At 39.0% G+C, this 18,372-nt stretch overlaps 2 protein-coding genes and 2 pseudogenes across 4 annotated transcripts; 3 read left to right on the plus strand and 1 right to left on the minus strand.

The window, feature by feature from the left end:
* The first annotated feature begins 1,105 nt into the window (after positions 1–1,105).
* LOC133732787 (uncharacterized) lies at positions 1,106–2,127 on the plus strand (annotated as a pseudogene).
* A 1,313-nt stretch (positions 2,128–3,440) lies between these two features.
* On the minus strand, positions 3,441–9,456 carry LOC133731728 (disease resistance protein RPV1-like). Of its 3 annotated transcripts, XM_062159136.1 has the most exons (7): positions 8,738–9,456; positions 7,482–8,571; positions 7,099–7,374; positions 5,902–6,986; positions 5,024–5,816; positions 4,171–4,239; positions 3,441–3,913 (listed from the first exon to the last, which is right to left on the minus strand). In XM_062159136.1, exons 1-4 carry the CDS (start codon positions 9,232–9,234, stop codon positions 5,934–5,936), a joined length of 2,916 nt encoding a protein of 971 aa, XP_062015120.1. In that variant the 5' UTR covers positions 9,235–9,456; the 3' UTR covers positions 3,441–3,913; positions 4,171–4,239; positions 5,024–5,816; positions 5,902–5,933. The 3 variants fall into 3 exon arrangements, with proteins under 3 accessions (XP_062015120.1, XP_062015119.1, XP_062015121.1); XM_062159135.1 differs by lacking the exon at positions 3,441–3,913 and having other exon boundaries at positions 3,919–4,239; XM_062159137.1 differs by lacking the exon at positions 3,441–3,913 and having other exon boundaries at positions 3,919–4,293.
* Positions 9,457–9,642: 186 nt separating this feature from the next.
* On the plus strand, positions 9,643–13,090 carry LOC133733693 (uncharacterized; annotated as a pseudogene).
* A 603-nt stretch (positions 13,091–13,693) lies between these two features.
* On the plus strand, positions 13,694–14,869 carry LOC133730563 (uncharacterized). The gene has a single exon (XM_062158128.1). It carries the CDS (start codon positions 13,694–13,696, stop codon positions 14,867–14,869), a length of 1,176 nt encoding a protein of 391 aa, XP_062014112.1.
* Positions 14,870–18,372: the final 3,503 nt, after the last annotated feature.

Here is an 18,372-nt window from a genome sequence, read left to right on the forward strand (position 1 = left end):
GTACATTTTCGTGCTGGTGAGAGTAGCTTTTGACATTGATTATAGTAGCTTTTATTATTGGTGACAGTAGCAATTTGGTGTTGGTGACAGTAGTTTTTCTTGTTGGTGAGCGTAGCTTTTGCTGTCAGTGAAAGTAGCTTTTGTTGTTTGTGACAGTAACTTTTGGTGTGGGTGGCAGTAGCTTTTGCGATCTCGCCGGAGACTTCACCGAAGTAGATTTTGTTATTGGTAAGAGTAGCTTTTGGTGTTAGTGTCAGTAGCTTTTGTTACCTCGCTGGAACTCACCGGAGTAGCTTTTGTTGTTGGTGAGAGTAGATTTTAGTGTGGGTTACAGTAGCTTTTGTTACTTCTCTTGAAAACTCATCGGAGTAACTTTTGTTGTTGGTGAGAGTAGATTTTGGTGTTGGGGATAGTAGATTTTGGTGTTGGGAGTAGTTGTTGGTGAGGATAGTAGCTTTTGATTTTGGTGAGCGTAGCTTTTGTTACTGGTGATAGTAACTTTTATGATCTCGCCGGAGGTCGCCGGAAATCTTATCAGAGTAGCTTTTGTTGCTAGTGACAGTAGCTTTTGATGTTAGTGACAGTAGCTTTTATGGTCGCCGGAGACCCTCGTCGGAAGTTGTCGGAGGTCGGCCGGAGACCTTGTCGGAAGTCGCCGGAGGTCGGCCGAAGACCCTTGCCGGTAGTCGGCCGGAAACCTCGCCGGAGAGAAGAGAGAGAATGATTGTTGACTTTTTATTCTAGTGGCATTTACGTAAATATGTTAGTTTTTATATCTAAAATTTAACACAATTTTTAATCAAGTGGCCTTATGAGGGAAAAAGATATTTGGTGGCCCTATGACAAAAAAAACATTCAAAAATGGCCTTATATGTAATTGGCCCAAAAAAAAATACCCAAACCCCTTATTCTTTTCTCCCGAGTAGTCTCTCAGTTTGTCCTCGACTGGTTTCCTCAGAAACCCGTGAGAAAAAAGAAAATTCACAAAGTTATCCACAGACCTATAAGATAGCCCAAGAAGCCCAACATAGGAATTTTTTTATTTTTTTAACTTTTTTTATTCTGCAACGACAGTGTAACTCTTTTACCCCACCCCCTGATGTACACGGTGTTAGACATCACCGCTCACTAACAGAGTAACAGCCCAACGTAGGAATTAAAAAAGAGAAAATGGTCTCAGAGAGCTGCGTGGATAGTCTACTCACAGAGATGGTCTCCATGTACTGCAATCGGTTATACACCCATAAGCCCGAGCTTGCTGCCAGTAGGATCCACGCTATTGGCTACCAGGTCGGCCACCAGCTCTCCGAGAGGTACACCTCCCCGCACACTATCACAACTCCTCTTAAAGTCTTCACCTTTCCATTTTGGTAGAGTTAAGAAAATGTGGGAAATTAGTGATCATGTGATTTTCAATGTTTAATTTATGTAAAGATGTCTACTTTAATCTTAAGGAAATTGCTTTATAGGAATAGGACTATAGGAATGAGGTACTGAGTTTATGTGTATTTGTGTATAAGAGTAATGATTGAGTTCTGCATGTTAGGTATACAATGGAGCGGCCTGGTTTACTGATCATCTCGATGCAATTAAGTTCATCTGCAAGGATTTCTGGTCTGAGCTTTTCAAGAAAGCAGATAGGCGACTTGAAGATCAATCACAGGGTAACTTCTAGAATCGATGTGAATTTGCATTCGTCCACTGAAAATGGAGACGTATCTCAAGAAAATTCTGAGGCCTCGGCTGAAAACAAGGCGGCACAAGTACCGACCATGCACCTCCATTTCTCTTGCAGGGTCATTAAAGGGGCTCTTCATAACTTGGGGATTACTTGCGCTGTTTCTGTGGACACATCCCATCTCCCTGCAGGTGAGTGTCTCTCTGTTTAGTGCTGTAGAATTGTGACTACATTTAGCTAAAATTAAGTACAGCCCTCTATCACTAGCTACCGCGAGGTTTGTTAAGATTACATCGCCCTATGGTCATTGTAATGGATTATCCATCTGAGTATACCTTATATGGCTATCATTCTTAGGAATGAAGCTCCATGATATGTTGTGTACGTTGACTTTTATTGTCTGATCGAAAGGTTGATGGCCTGGAATACTTAATTGTTTGTTGAGTAAATTCTTTCTTGTAACCCTCATATTTGTTAAGGTGACAGTCTGCAATATAGTCAAGAAATGCCTATATCAATTCAGTTTTCCTGCCAAAAAGAGTAGTATATGATGTTTTGAGCTAGTAAATAAAGGCGTCGCATTGTTTCCCGTTAGTCATGGCCTCAATGGACCAACAATGGATGGATTATATGATAGATTGCTGCCTGGTACGTATTTGGTTGTTGACTTGTTCTAACTCACCCATATTCAATTAAAGAACAGTGAACTTTGGAGCAACACACAAAAAAAAAAAAAAAGGGTAAAAAGAGAACATTATTGCCAAAGTATTCTATCCAGCCCTGCTGCACTGCTTTGATAAAAAAGTGAAGGTTCTGGTCATAACCAACACTAGAAGTACCTTTGAACCATGGATCCTGCACTTGTGATTTTGATTCCAATGAGAGTGCAGGTTATCGGGGTGAACTGTATGTTCGGTTGGCAATGCAAGGACAGTTACCCAAAAGCGTGCAACCCTATGAAATGTGGAGCATTCAAATCATGCTTGTCATTTGATTTCAATAAAAATTAGAGAAGTTTTGGCTTTTTTGTCTCAGATCTCTCTCTCAGGAGATGGCATGCTGTTGCTCTCGTCATTATTAATTTATTATCATTATCAATAGAAACATTTCTCTAGCGACGAAGCTACAGATCATCACTTGTTTCAGGAAGGCGTGAAAATCAAGCTGCAATCCGTCACTTGATTCAGTCTTTTGAATTCGAAGAAGAAATCATCATCATTAGCAGATGATCCACGCTCCTTCTGTTCGTAGTGATGGAAAAAGCGGAAGAAATCTCTGTCACGTTACATTCGTGCTGTTGGTCCGTTCATCCTCATCATCAGTTGGAGCACTAGGACCAGGCTCCCATATTCCTCGTTCATAGTCATCCATGGGAAAGAAGAGAAATAATCGGAGAAGCCGCAAAGAGGCTCGATCATACTCCTGAATCATGTTGTGCTTGTGCTGATTTGGTCGGTGGCGAGTGATACGAGACAGTCAGGGTCGTCTTCACTTGAGGGAAAATGGGGAGAGATTGAGATTGAACGCCCATCAGCCCATTTGGACTATCTTATCTGCTTTCCTTTTTCTGTTTTTGGGTCTATCCCTACCTGCTCATCTTGGGCCTCTACGCCCAACCCCTACCAGTTTTAAGCAATCCATGCCCCCATGTACGTATTAATTACTGAAACCTGGATGACTATAGTCGATAACAATAAGGATCTCCCTGCAGTGTAAAGTGCAAGAATGTCGAAATGTTAAAGATGATAGCTCTGTAGTTTTATTTTTATTTTTATACGAAAATATTATATTAAATACGGAAGTCTCTTCGGCAACCAAAGTTTACAACATTACACGGAAGGGCATTAGACGCACTCCTGGGGACAGTGTCCGTCCAGAAAAGCCCATCAATAGAGGAGTGCCCAAGGTGAGCAATAGAGTCGGCGACAAAATTTGCCTCTCGATAAATGTCTAAAGGATATTGTGGTAAATCTAGAAGCAAGGTGTCTAATGTCTTGAACAATTTTAGGGATCCTCCAAGGGGGGTGTGTTCTTCCCATGACAGCATCATGATAGCTCTGTAGTTTCAAGAAATGTAAACGACAGTCTTACACCTTGCTTGGGGTGTCCTTCAGATTTTCTCATAACAATATCTTCATCATATACATTGAGCATCAACTTTGTACTCGAGAGCAACAATGCATGACAGTAAATTAAGAAAACCGGTACAGAACAATACAACACATTGAGCATCACCTGAAGAAAAGCTTTATAAATCAGGGTATGCTTACCACAAATTTTGAATAAATTTTGAATAGTCTCCCACACTTTCTTAGTTCGTGCTACGAATGCATTCATCTTTATCAACTCTAGAATGAATGACTAATGGCAACACAAATTGGCCCAACATCTACCACATGTAAATTGCAAAGAATGTGCCATAGCATCCATTGTTACAATTATGGCAATTTAGCATCCAATGGTATAAGTGTGGACCTTCCTAACATCCATACCTTTATCGGTTTACAATATAGAACGCCTGGCCATCATCTTCAAGGGAAGCCACATTACTGTCATACAATCTGCTAAGAGTGCAATGCAAGATTACTTAAATTTCTCTTCAACAGCACACCAATCTACATTGTATGAAAGTACAATTTCAATAGTGCAAGCCTGCAAAGGTACTGATAGCATATAGACTAGAATTACTAGCTTTACATGCTTTTCCTATATATCAAACTAACTATAGAGAAGCAACGCGCAAATTCAGATTATTATAAACATAAAACTACTGCAAGTAATATAGGTTACTCATGATAACAGCAGCTCCAACAGACTCACTAAATGAGCTTTCAAGTTAAATTTAAGGAATTTGCTCCATGTACTCCCTATCATGCTCCTAAAATAACAAAATCACTAGATGTCCTAAATGTAAGTAGAGAAAGTAGCTCTGGTGCATTAAGTTACACTTTCTTATTATTCTTGCTAAACTATTAAAATTAAAAAAGTATAAAAATGGTTATTTCTTCCTAAACTTTGACCATGGTTGGAGCAACAATGTTGAAACAAACCTCTGATTTGAGTTTGTACTAATATTGGTTATAACTAAAAAATGAGTCTAAGTTTGTATTATCATTGGAAACAATGAGCGCCATGTCTCCAAAATATAGCATGTAACGATGACCTCAAATTGTTTCATCTTTCTTATAACATTACTTATTTGTTACCATAATGTCAGTAATGCAAGTGACATATTATAGTGTTGTTTTGAGATAATTTGTGGTGGAGTCCGCTAAATATGCCGGCAGATTAAGAGCTATCTAATTAATAAGACACCATATAGAAACTAGAGGGATCGACGCTCACCTATCTGTGAAAAATGAGGCAAGAGAGCTCCAGATAGTAATTACTGCAGCAGTTCAATGAGCGAAGAGAGACCACTGACCATTCTGCACTCATATCCAACCATGGGATCAAAAAGTCCTTAATTTTGGCTTTTCAAAGTGGCCAGTAATGAATCCCTATATTTCTGTCAATCCTACAGTTCTTCAAGGTTGCAGGTTCTGCTACCTGTACCACTGGTTTCCCCTTCGACTCGATTCTCAAAATCAATCAATATATCCTCACATGGAGACATCCTACTAATAGATTGAATCATTTTTTGGTTCAACTCTTGCACATCTTGCTCATATATCAGACGCACCCCGCACTCCTTCACCTTCAGACCTGGCCCTCTGGTTTGAACTAGGAACTCAAGCTGACTCCAACTGTTATGCCACCAATCTGTACCAAAGTATTTATCACGGGACACATAGAATATCCAAAGGTGATCTGAATCAACTTGGCAAAGTTGTTTGCTAAAGCGAAATGCAGGCTGTTTGCCGTATACTTCTAATTCTCTTCCATTCAGCTTCAGGCAACATACAAGATGATGAGTAGCGTTAAAAGTCTTGAACTGATGGAAATCAAGCTTATCAACCTGACAGTGCTCATGGAGTACAAAGCCAGCACACAAAACAAATCCCAAAAACGTACTCTTATTCCAACCTGGAAGTAGGTCTACAATTAATGAACTCTCAAAACTTCGATGATCGAACCACTCAGGAATTCTACTTCCAGGAATTACAATTTGAAAAGTTTCCGTCGTATTAGAAATTCTCTGTCATGAAAAATAGGTATTTTATTTAATTGATTTAATATGAGCAAAAACACACACCACAACAAGAGAGAGAGGGAGCTAGTACCTGATTAAGGAATATCCTCAGCATTTCAAATGCTATGTTAGTGGAGCATTGTCATTTAGTTTGAAGCAATTGATGAAATTGAAATATGATTTCTCCAATCTCTTAAAATTGGATACATCAAACAGCATTTCCAGTGAAGAACAACCACCTGCCCTCACGTCCAATTTACTATTTGATGGAAGGCCTGACAACTCTTGAAGTGTCTTGCAATTCTCCAAGTTAATGTTCTGAAGCTTAAAACAGGATCTGATGCTTGGAGGAAGCTTAACAAAATTATTTCCACTCAGATTCAGTGCCACTAAGGAGGGAAAACAGCCAAAGTTGGCATATGCTTCATCACCAAGATTGCAGTTACTTATATTTAGATCTGTTAAATTACAAAGACGAGATAGTAGCAACTGGATACTCATTGATGTATTTGCATTTTGCTCCGTAGAATAACAGAGATCAGATGCAGGCAACTGCATACTCATTGGTTCTATATCTGCTCTTTGCACCAATCTAGAAGACAAGGACCATGACAAATATTTCCCAACAACTTCACAACCACGTTTCATAAGATGATTTACAGCAGTTCTAATTGCACCATTCTCCCTCGCACTATCCTGTTCACCAAGTTTCAAACATCCAGAAAGATTAAGCTTTTCAAGAGACTCCAATCTACTAAAGGTGCTTGGAAGGGAAATAAGATTTTTGCAGTTGCTTAGATCCAGCGAAGCAAGGCCACTCAGGCGTCCAATTGACACAGGTAGTTTTTCAATGGCAGTCTCATTGAGATAAAGCTTCGATAAACGCTCCATATTTCCAGCAAACTCGGGAATCTTCTTAACTTTTGAGCAGTTAGAAAGAATTAAAGTTTCGAGAGATTCCATTTCAATCTTACTTGGCAGATTCTCGAGACTCTCACAATCTTTAAGATTCAACACAATAAGCCTTTTGAGTTGTCCGAGGGATTGATGAAGTTTTCCCAAAGTCTTACATCCTTCAAGATCTAAAGTCTCAAGATTTTGAACGCCTGTGAGGTCTGGGGTCTGGACAATTTTTTGAGAATGGCAAAGTCTGATGAACTTTAATTTGTCATAATTCTGTTCAGCACATATATTAAGCAATCAGGAAAATAGTAAGGGACCAACATAAAACAGCCTTTTCCAATACAAATTAATGAACAATCAATAGTCTATTAACCAACAGTCATACCTTTGCTCCTTTCCAGAGGTGTTCAATGTTGCTGTGGCACAAGTTAAGTTCAATAAGTTCGTCTGGTTCAAAATTTTGTGGGAGGGATCTTAAGGGATACCTGCTCCATTCAATGAGTCTCAAGGAATTAGAAAGAAAAGTGAGGCCTTTGGGAAGATGCACATTACGAATATGGAGAAGACTGAGTTGAGACAAATTTGAAAAGGCTTCTGGTCTCCAATGAGCCACTTCTAACTCAGGCAAGTCCATTACCATGGCTTGGATTGCGCCTGTTCCCTAATTATGAAAAACAGGAGTAATACTAATAAGTGAAGTTGCATGGTATAAATTAAACTGTTCTATGCTTCTCTTTCTTTTTCTACATAATCAAGCAATTACCTTACATTGTTTAACACACTGTGGATCTCTTTATGAGACCATAATCTACTACGTTTGCCTGGCTCTGTAGGAGACTGTCGACGAACTATTTTCCAGCCCAGTTCTTGTAGCAAATCATGCATTGACAGTTTGTTGTTGGAGATGGTTATGAGAGATCTATCAGCAAGAACACTTAAACCAATGTCAGGTTCTAGCTCGCAATAGTCTAGTATTTGTGTCACACGATCCCTATCCCAACCCTTGTAAAAGCAAGCTATATGTAGGAATATATCCTTGCCTTTTTCCTGTAGTCCATCAAAACTAATCTGAAGCACATCGATAATTTCTGGATGTGGTGTATTATTTAGCCTATCTATTGCACTTTCCCATTCCCTAATGCTTCTACCACATAGAAAAGAACCTAAAACCACAACAGCCAATGGAAGCCCTTGAGCATACCCTAAAATGATGTTGCACAACTCCAAATGATCTTCTGGTGGGACGTTTTTCTTGAAAGCCTTTAAACTCAATAAATGAATAGCTTCACCACCATTTAACCCAGTAGCCTTGTATGTAGCATCAACATCATGTGTCTTTAGCAAATGAATATCTGGGGTGGTTACAACAATTCTACTCCCTGGACCAAACCAGTCACGACTTCCAGCCAATTTCTCTAATTGATTGAGGTGATCCACATCATCAATAACAACAAGCACCTTTATTTTACATAACCGCCTTTTGATCATTGTAGCTCCTGCATATTCATTCTGTATGTCAATTTTTGCCTCCAGGATACTGAAAAGAAGTTTTTTTTGTAGAGAAACTAGGCCATCCGTTTTGGACCTTTCTCTAACATCAGAAAGAAAGCAGCTTCGGTCAAAATTCTGACGGATTTCATCAAAAACAGCTACAGCAAGTGTTGTCTTGCCTATTCCTCGCATGCCATGGATCCCTATAATACGAACACCACCAAACTGTGGACAAATATAATTGTGCAACAAATCACCAATGCGGGAATCCATTCCTACGAAACCCTTGTCAACACTTGAAGAGGCTAAATAATTTAACTTTTGAGATCCATCATCAACAATGGACTTAATCAATTCTATATCGTGTCTGAAAAGAACAAAAGAAAATAGATAAAAATGCTGATTAAGCAAGTAACTTAGATCCACCAATTCTAAACATTAGAGAAAAGTTCAACTTTAATTAAGATGCGCCCTGTCAAAATATATATGCAGGAAGGAGGGAGGGAGTTAATGAAGTAAAGAGACTTAAGTACCTGGATTTCGCGGAATCCCAGCCAGAAAGATTGGCCAGCTCTGTCAAAGCAGCTGCCCACTCCTTCAACTTATGCTCATTCTCCCCATATACTTCTTCGTGTTCCATTACTTCCACTTCCACTTTCCTGCGGAGCCGAAAACTTCCCCTTTGGTGCCGCACATCAGAAGGATCCACTTCGTAGAAGAGCGGAATGACTATTTGTCCCATCTCTTTCTTGCATTGCATTATCTTCACGACTTCATCCAAGCACCACGACGAAGTAACGAAATTCTCTGAAAGAACGACAATGGCAATTCTTGACTCCTCAATTGCTGTTAACAGCTCGCCAATGGAATTTCCTTTCGACAGATCCTCGGAATCTATAAAAGTGTCAATTCCTTTATGTTTCAATGCCTGATACAGATGGCCGACGAACATCCTACGGGTATCTTCTCCCCTGAAGCTTAGAAACACATCGTATTTCCATAGTCGACGAGGAGACGAAGTCGACGTCATTGTTTGAATACCTTGATCAGCTTCCGATTCAGACTCTACCTCAGCAGCTTCTTGTAGATCTAGCTACCCAACCAGCCAAAGTACAGTTTGTTGACGGATAGTCTACGGCGAGATAACAAAAATATAGGGTCTTCAATGGATTAGTGGTGGGCTTTATTTTGGAAATAACACAGAAAGCACGAGTAATAAATTGCACTGTTACTCCCGACCATGAAACAAGCAGGCTGCAGGCGTTTTCTGCCAAAATTTTGGCAAACCGCGTCACAATAGTCCGACCATCTTTTGAGAATACGACACGTGGCTTAATTGTCCACGTGTATTTTTCCTTCTCTTCCTCGGCTTGGCTCAGCTGCATCCTTTCTTAATCTTTTTTTCTGTTTTTTTTTTTGGCAAAGCTTTAATCAAAAGTTCAAAACCCACATTGCTTTTTTGTTCTCTTGCATCCCTCATTCAATCTCTTTCTTTGTTCCATCATCCTCAAAATTAAAAGGATTCCAGATGTTGGTTAACCATCACTTAATGAAAAAGAGATGGGAGTTGGGGCTAGCTTCGTGGCCAAAGATAGGGCAACCTCACCAACAAATACCTATGTATTTTTTTTCTTTTCTTTTTGGGTTCACATAGATCAGAGGAGAATCGAATCGAACTCATAATTTAACCCAGTTCTAACCCAATTTTCAACCTCCATTCACCACTTAGGCTACCTCTGATCTTGTAGTTGTATTATTTTTACGAGTACTTTCACTTTCTTTTCTTTTTTTGGTTCGAAGTGACACAAGAAATGGATCGAAGGCCTCAAATCTAATTCTTAATCCTGTGTTTTGAAGATGATAATTTTTCTTACCATAACTAACTTGGTGCCTAGATGTTAATAAAGTCTCGAACGAAGCTATCTCATCATATAACATGTCTGACCCCAATGTTATCAAAAAATACCCCCACCCCCCTCTATCTTTTCTCTCGAGTAATCTCTCAATTATGTGTAAGTTATCTTTTCTTCGTGAGAAAAAGGAAAAATTCACAAAGTTATCTGCAGGCCCGTGTTGGAAAAGACAGAAAATCATTTCACTCTAGTAAAGGAGCAGAGCCAAAGTTGAGAGACGAAGAGAGAGAGAGAGAGAAAATGGGGAGAGAGGTCTCAGAGAGCTGCGTAGATAGTCTACTCACAGAGATGGTCTCCATGTACTGCAATTGCTTACACGCCAATAAGCCCGAGCTAGCTTGTTGCCAGTAGGATCGACGCTATTGGCTACCAGGTCGGCCACCAGCTCTACGAGAGGTACACCTCCCCGCACACTATCACAACTTCTCTTAAAGTCTTCCCCTTTCCATTTTGTGCCCTAATTTCATTCAATTTAGACCTGAAATAGCCGTTGACAATTTGGTAGAGTTGAGAAAATGTGGGAAATCAGAGATCATGTGATTTTCAATGTTTAATTTATGTAAAGATGTCTACTTTAATTTAAAGGAAATTGCTTTACATGTGCAGAGTTGGTGAAAAATGTATACGCAATTTTGTTTTTGTTTTTTTTTTTAATGTTGATCAAAGTATAGGAATAGGAGTGAGGTACTGAATTTATGTGTATTTGTGTACACTGTACAGAGTAATGAATGGGTTCTGCTTGTTAGGTATACAATGGAGCGGCCTGATTTACTGATCATCTCGATGCAATTAAGTTCATCTGCAAGCATTTCCGGTCTGAACTTTTCAAGAAGCAGATAGACAACTTGAAGACCAATCATAAGGTAACTTCTAGAATCGATGTGAATTGGCATTCGTTGTGTCTGCGAGGGTTTGATGAGATAACATGTGTTTGTCATGCAGGGTACCTTTGTGTTGCAAGATAATCGGTTTCGGTGGCTTTCATGCGTGTCTCTTGATCCGGCCGCTGAAAATGGAGACGTATCTCCAAGAAAATATTCTGAGCCTCGGCTGAAAACAAGGCAGCACAGGTACCAAACATGCATCTCCATTTCTCTTGTGGGGTCATTAAAGGGGCCTTTCATAACTTGGGGATTGCTTGCGCTGTTTCTGCGGACACATCCCATCTCCCTGCATGTGAGTGTCTCTCTGTTTATTGCTGTAGAATAGTGACTACATTTAGCTAAAAATTAAGAAATGTACAGCCCTCTATCACTAGCTACTGTAGGGTTTGTTAAGATTATATCGCCTTATGGTCATTATAATGGATTATCCATCTGAGTATACCTTGAAGCTCCATGATATGTTCTTAGGAATGAAGCTCCATCACCCTCCATGATATGTTGGGTAGCTTGACTTTTATTGTCTGACAGGTTGATGACCTGGAATACTTCATTTTGTAGAGTAAATTCTTTCTTGTTACCCTCATATTTGTTTAGTGACTGTCTGCAATATAGTCAACATGCCTATATCATTTCAGTTTTCGTGCCAAAAAGAGTATAGTATATGATGTTTTGAGCTGGTAAATAAAGGGGTGCCATTGTTTCCCTCTAGTTGTGGACTCAATGGACCAATAGTGGATTGATTATATGATAGATTGCCGCCTGGTATTTGGTTGTTGACTTGTTCTAATCACCCGTATTCAATTAGAGAACAGTAAACTTTAGAGCAACACAAAAAAAAAAAGGTAAAAAGAGGAGATTATTGTCAAAGTATTTAATCCAGTCCTGCTGCACTACTTGGATAAAAGGTGAAGGTTCTGGTCATAATCTGTGTTGGTAGAAGTACCTTTGAACCGTGTATCCTGCACTTGTTCTGGGCTTAGGTATCTGTACCTTTCGAACAGTTGCTATCCTGTCTACTAAGTTTTTTTTTTCATTCTTGGACTGTGCTTAGGTTTTGATTTTGACCATCTCTTGGAATATCAATGGTGTTAGTTGATTCTGTAGTCCTTCAAACCTTGATTTATTTCTAATACAAGCATCTTGCATTGAGCCTTTTAATGGTTCTTCTATATTTTAGCCTATGTACCAGGTTTAAAGAATGAAAAAGAAAAATTATTTTTCTTGTATCCCAATGCAGGCATGTAAGGGCTTGGTTCTGAGTGATGTATTTGATGTTGATACTGGGGGAAAACTTCTCAGACATACTAAACCTGTCCCCAAGAGGATAAATGGGGCGATTATGGATCACCAATGTAGATCCAACTTTCTATTCACTCGTGGGATCCAGGCGGTCCATTTGATTTTAACCTTCTTTTGCCTAATTCATGTCTCAAATTTTGTTTGTGCTGATTCTTGTGTATGATTTTCAAAGTAGAGATGCGTTATTCATGAATGTGAGGGTATTGCTTTCTCCATTAGGCTATTTTTTCTTTGTTCTTACTCCTTCATTTGGTTGTGACATAGTACTGTCTGTCTATCTCTTTTATACACTTGCCTTCTCTCATTAACATGTCTTGCACTGAATCTGACATATATCTCACAACTTCTTGTCTTGTATACATGCTCACGACATAATTTATAAATTAAACTGTGGTTATTTTCTTTTCGTTTACTGACATTTCTTGTAACTGTTTGAAATTTTTGAACAGGTTCTTTTGTGGTTCGTATAAAACCCTGATGAAAGATTTACCAAGGAACGGCAGAGAGCCAGAAAGATTGGGGGTTCAATTCATCAAGTTATCAGTCAAGACTCGTGGTTTTCTCTTACTCTTGTGCAGAAGGGATTTCACTAGATTTCAGAATTTCTTTGTAGCTTTCAAACTAACAAGCGTATTTGGGAGAAAAATCTCCTTTGAATTAGTGAACTCCTAGAAACCAGTATCTGCGAATTAGAACTTGCAAGATTGTACCCGGTGTTGAGGATGCCATTGTAGGAGAATGGGAATGGTAAGAAATTAAAGTTTGTACATATGCCATATATGAGATTGTGCTCTTCTCCATAGCAAAAAAAAAAAAAGAAAAAAAAAAGAAGGAATCATGAAAAAAAAAAAAAGAATATCAAATTTACAGTAAATTTCTTATTGTGATATGAAAACCTGATCAAGGAAGGTAATTTCTTTTGTCCTCCCAATCCAAGGTAGTAGAGGAAACCTAATTACAGAAGGTAAACTCCTCAATAAGAGTCATAGAAGAACAAGGATTAAACTATAACTCCCAAGTCAAAAAGGAAAAGACGACCTACACCTTTTCCCTTCCCACACGGAAATAGGAGTTGTTGCCTATATATATGACGCTCGCAAAGGGAAGAAAAGCATAATGAGAAAGTCTCTCTCCCCTGCACAAAGCACCATTTGCGATTCAAGAAAACCTTTTTTAGGTTAGGCTCTCTCTTTTCCCCTGCAGCCTGCAGAGAGCGACGTTAGCGATTCAGCTTGTTAAGCTTTACGCTTTCTCTTCTCCCGTGCAGAGCGCAAAATCAGTGATTTAGGGTTTCTTGTTTTTCTGACCTTCCACTTTAAGATCTTACTACGCAGTCGGTAACTTAGTGTTGTGGTTTTTTTTTTTTTTTTCCCTCACCTCCAAGCAGAATATAATGGAGGAGATGACATTGGATTTGAAGGAATATGAGTTGAAGAAGAACAGTATGAGAAACATGTACGAGAGCTTGCACTCCCAAGCATCTTCCATGCTAGTCTTCACCCTTCAATGGAAGGATCTCGAGAAACACTTGGATTCGATCTGGGAAGCAAGCCAGACCCGATTCGAAGCGCTCCATGAACGAGAGAAGCAGCTGGATGCCAAAGAGTTAAGGATAGAGTCCAAAGCAAATGAGTTCCAGGAACGAGAGAAGCAGTTGGAGGCCAAAGAGTTAAAGGTGCAGTCCAAAGTGAATGAGTTGCTTGGACTCGAAAAGATGATTGAGGAGAAACAAAAAGACGCTATAGACAGCAAGAACTACTTGAATTCGCTCCAATCATCAATCAAACAGCATACCGAATTGCTTGGAGAGAAGGAAAAACAAATGGAGAAACGAATTCAAGAATTGAATGGGGTTGAGAGGAATATAGAAGAGAAGTTGAACAAATCTCGTGAGGAACTGAATCTGATTGAGAGGACGATTATGGAACAGGGTGATGAATTTGATTTGAAAGAAAAGCAAATTAAAGCCAAACAGAAGAAATTGAATTGGATTGAGTGGAGTATCGAAGAGAAGTTGAAATCCACAACTGAGGAGCAGAAGAAAGCATTTGATGTGAAACAAGAGCGTGTTAAAGAAGAGCAGAAACTGAGAGAGGAGAGACTGAAAGAGGAGGAGAAGTTGAAAGAGCATAAGAAATCAGTAGTGGAAGGCTCTAAGACACTTAAGTCAAGAGAGGAAATAAAGAGGGAAATAGAACTGAAAGTGAAAGATCATTGCTCGCGTAAGATATCACTGGAGGAGTGGTCCTGTAATCTCGAACGTAAAGAGAAAGAATTAGAATTAAAAGAGAAGCAAGTTTTGTTAAAAGCTGAGGAACTTGATTCGCTTAATAAAAGAACCCTCAATGAGTTTCAAAAGCAATTTAGTTCACTCGAAAGTACAATACAAGAACGCGAAAAGCAATTGGAAGCAGACTCCCAGCGACTTAAAGTGAAAGAGAGGCAACTTGAAGTGAAAAGTGAAACACTGGAAAAGTTGCAGCAAGAACGTGAAAAGCAACTTGAAGTACAATGGAAAAATTGCATTACGAACGCGAAAAGCAACTCTAAGCGAAAGAGAGACTGTTGACTTGTGAGTCATTACTAGAATTATTAGGAGAATATATGTATTTAGTAGTTACCTTATAGAAGTAGGTATCTATATTAGATTGTACTGACTTGTAGTACAATTAGATGTGTAGTACATAAGGGTTGTATATATACTCCTTACACGATTGTGAATAAGATATCAGAGAATATTCACTCACAAATATTATTCTTGACTTTCTAATGTTTGACTTGTTATCAGAGCAAAAATTAGAGAGGACTTTGATTCTTTGTTTTATTCATTGTTCTTTCCTCCTATTCATCTCTTTCGACCAGTCGAAGACCCTTCTGTGACTTAATTCTGCTGCACATTCTGTTCTTCTTCCACCATGACAAGTCAGACCATGCTTCTCTTAGAGAAAACATCAACAGAGAGTACCGGCAATACAGGTATTTAGAAGGTAGAAGTTTTTGTTCAAAAGCCGGATTATTCTTTGGGTACTTTTGGAGGAGCAAATTTGAGCGGACTTTGCAATTACCACACATGGAAGAAGATGATCTCTGCCCATCTTCATGGAATTCGCAAAATGGGTCATGTCACAGGTACCATCAAGGCGCCAGAAGATAAGGAGAGTGACGATTATGTCAAGTGGGAAGATGTTGATGGACTTGTAATGTCAATTCTGTACAAGGCCATGACGGATGAGGTGATCCAATTGATCATTGAATGTGATACTACTGCAGAAGTTTGGAAAATGCTCAATGATCTCTACCTGAATGAATCTGACTTCTCTAAGATCTATAAGTTGTTGTGCAAGGCAACAAGGATGGAGCAGGATGGACAAGCTGTTTCAATGTTCTACACAAGCTGAAGAATGTTTGAGCCGAAATTGATCAGCGGTAGGCGGCAGCCAAACAAATTGAAGAATGTTGAGGATATTGCTTGGTACCAGAAGGAGAAGGAGTTGGAGCGGGTGCATATGGCGACCTGAATGGGTATACCATAGTGCCATAATATTAAGGCAATAGGAGCTCGATACGTCATAGACGTAGTGTAGACCTACCAACTTAATACTACAAGGCCTTTTGAAATACGATTTTTAGAAAGTAAGAAAACAAATAAAACTTTTAAGAAGGACTTTCGATCAACAACCCAATATTCAAATTAACAAGTCTGGAAATACTTCAAAATAAAGTAGGCAAGTGCACGGTGACGCCTTAGGAGGTCAACAACAACAATAAAACATAGAGTGAGGTGTGCTCCCAGGTAGGCGGACCTCACAGAATTCAACTGAGTTCAACATTGAAAGAGAAGCGAGTAAATTGATAAGGTACCAAAGGGAAGGACTTCAAGCAACAGAGATAGCGACACACGAACTCAGCCAACGACCCACTTCTAATCCAGATTGTCCGAAGTGACCTCGTTGTAACCTGAAATGTAGGGGTGAGCATTTCGTCCTTGCTAGCCCAATAGGGGCCAACCCAACCTTAGTTAGGTTTGAAAACTAATAAGTAAAACATAGATACTAGAATATAGATTGTGCACATTTGTAAAATCAAGTAAAACAAATGCAAGCAAAAACAATCATCGTTGTCTTTTTCAGAAAATCATATGCAGCATGTTTCACACCACTTAGAGCTCCGAGATACTTACCTGCCGGCTAATCTAAAACAATCGGTGACCGACCGGTTCGTCATTCTTCGAGAACCGGCCAACTACTCTGTAGTCTTTGTGACTACGAGTAGCAAAAGTCTCCATTTCTTGGCCCTGAGTGTCCTATGACCGGTTCAGCGTCGGTACTTACCTTTCCTCGACGCACATAGGAACACAGCCCCCTCCGGAGGTTCACGGTTATCGACACCGTAGGATGACTAGAAATCAATGCGTCTAGGTCCTATTCACTTTTAGGTCACAAGCATAAACATACAGTGGGTTACAGTATCTAAACATGCAAGTCTAGCCTCAGTTTTCGCAATCAGCAATGATCAGTTATGAAAACACAGATATCACGAGGCATCGACTAATAAACAACCAAAAACGTACTTACAAGCAACGTACTCTTATACTAGAGCATTCCACATATATAGAAAAGCCTCTAACAAGGAAGGGACAGCTCACTCTACCTAGAAATGTCGGCGTATTCCACACTCCGGTGCTTCTGCTTAAGCTTCCTTAACGATCGTGTTTCCTGAACCATTACTTAGTTTGTAAGTAATTATTCGGGTAATCATCGTGACTAACTCTAAGTAATCGCGCATACTAGATCCTTTTTATTTTAATGAGGTCATTTATTATTTCTTTCAACTTTTACCAATTTGGGAAACTAACTTCTTTCTTAAAAAGGAAAACATCCTTATTGCTCCATTAAACTATCGCCAATCCGAGTGACCAAAGTCGAGTCGATCCTCGCGTTTACAAGGTCGGTCAACCTTGGTCAACCCTCGGAGGTGATTTTTGACCTTTGACTTCGACTTCTGACTTTTGACCAAGTACCCCTTAATTTACCATTATTTCTTATTTATTTTAGAAATAAATAAGTAAATAATTATAAGTAAAGTTTTACTTCTACTTTTACTTTTTTACTCCTCCTTTTTCATCTTTTTACTTTTACCATGGTTTTTACCTCTTTACTTTCACTTTTACCTCATTTCACCGATTTTACCTTTACTTTCACCCTTTTCAGTTTTTACCACTTTACCATGGTAAAACCCCTTTAATTCAACTTTTACTCATTTCTTTATTTTTTTCTTCCAAAATAAAGACTTTTCTTTCTTCTTCACTTTCTTTTTCTTTTGGTCAAAATTACACAACAAAAACCACCAAAATTTTCACAACACTTTGAAAACTAAATTAATAAATCCTACTACTTAAATCCTCCTCAAAGATCCCTCCTTTCACAATTTTCCACTAACAAAATAACTCAACAAACTTTAAAATCAACAAAAAACTCCAAAAATTCAAGGGTTTGTCCAAAACCCAATCCTTACCCTTTCTTCTCCCAAAACTCACCGCCTCTCCTCCTCCTTAGCCTTCCTCACCTACAAATCCGTCCAAAAATTATCACCACAACCAAAAACTCGAAATAAGGTTGCATGGGATAGATCCTTACCACAAATCCTTGCCAAACCCGTAACCTAGCCTCATGGTTTAAGGGAAAATTGGGTTCATGCACCAAAATCAAAAATGGAAATTAAAAACTCGAATTTGATAAGAAATAAGCATAGATCGGATGAATAGAGGTTAGATTACCTTGATTTGGACTTAGAATGAAGAAATCACAAAAACCCCCAAATTGATTTCGGGTTCTAGGGTTTTTGGATGATTGGATGGCTAAATCTCACGATTTTGGTTTGAGAAATGAATAGAGGGAATAAAGAGGAGAAAAGTTTTCCAGGTAAATTTTCCAGGCTTTTCCTAAGCCTCGGTACTTCAAGAAAAGTTTCCTTGACCAAAATTGGATTTTCTCTAAATTCTTAATCCTTTAAAATAGTCTCATTGTCTTACCTAAGCGCGAATACTTTTGTACCTTACGAATATGTAGTCCC

The sequence above is a fragment of the Rosa rugosa genome, chromosome 2 (genome assembly GCF_958449725.1).
Source record: "Rosa rugosa chromosome 2, drRosRugo1.1, whole genome shotgun sequence".
Taxonomy (NCBI): Eukaryota; Viridiplantae; Streptophyta; class Magnoliopsida; order Rosales; family Rosaceae; genus Rosa; species Rosa rugosa.

Excerpts from the sequence above, each read along its gene's own strand:
- LOC133731728 (XM_062159136.1), bottom strand. The coding sequence starts at position 9,234 with ATGACGTCGACTTCGTCTCCTCGTCGACTATGGAAATACGATGTGTTT. Across the intron at positions 8,572-8,737 it reads TGGGATTCCGCGAAATCCAG|ACACGATATAGAATTGATTA; the intron begins GTACTTAAGTCT and ends TGTTCTTTTCAG. Across the intron at positions 7,375-7,481 it reads TCCACAGTGTGTTAAACAAT|GGAACAGGCGCAATCCAAGC; the intron begins GTAAGGTAATTG and ends TTTCATAATTAG.
- LOC133730563 (XM_062158128.1), top strand. The coding sequence starts at position 13,694 with ATGGAGGAGATGACATTGGATTTGAAGGAATATGAGTTGAAGAAGAAC.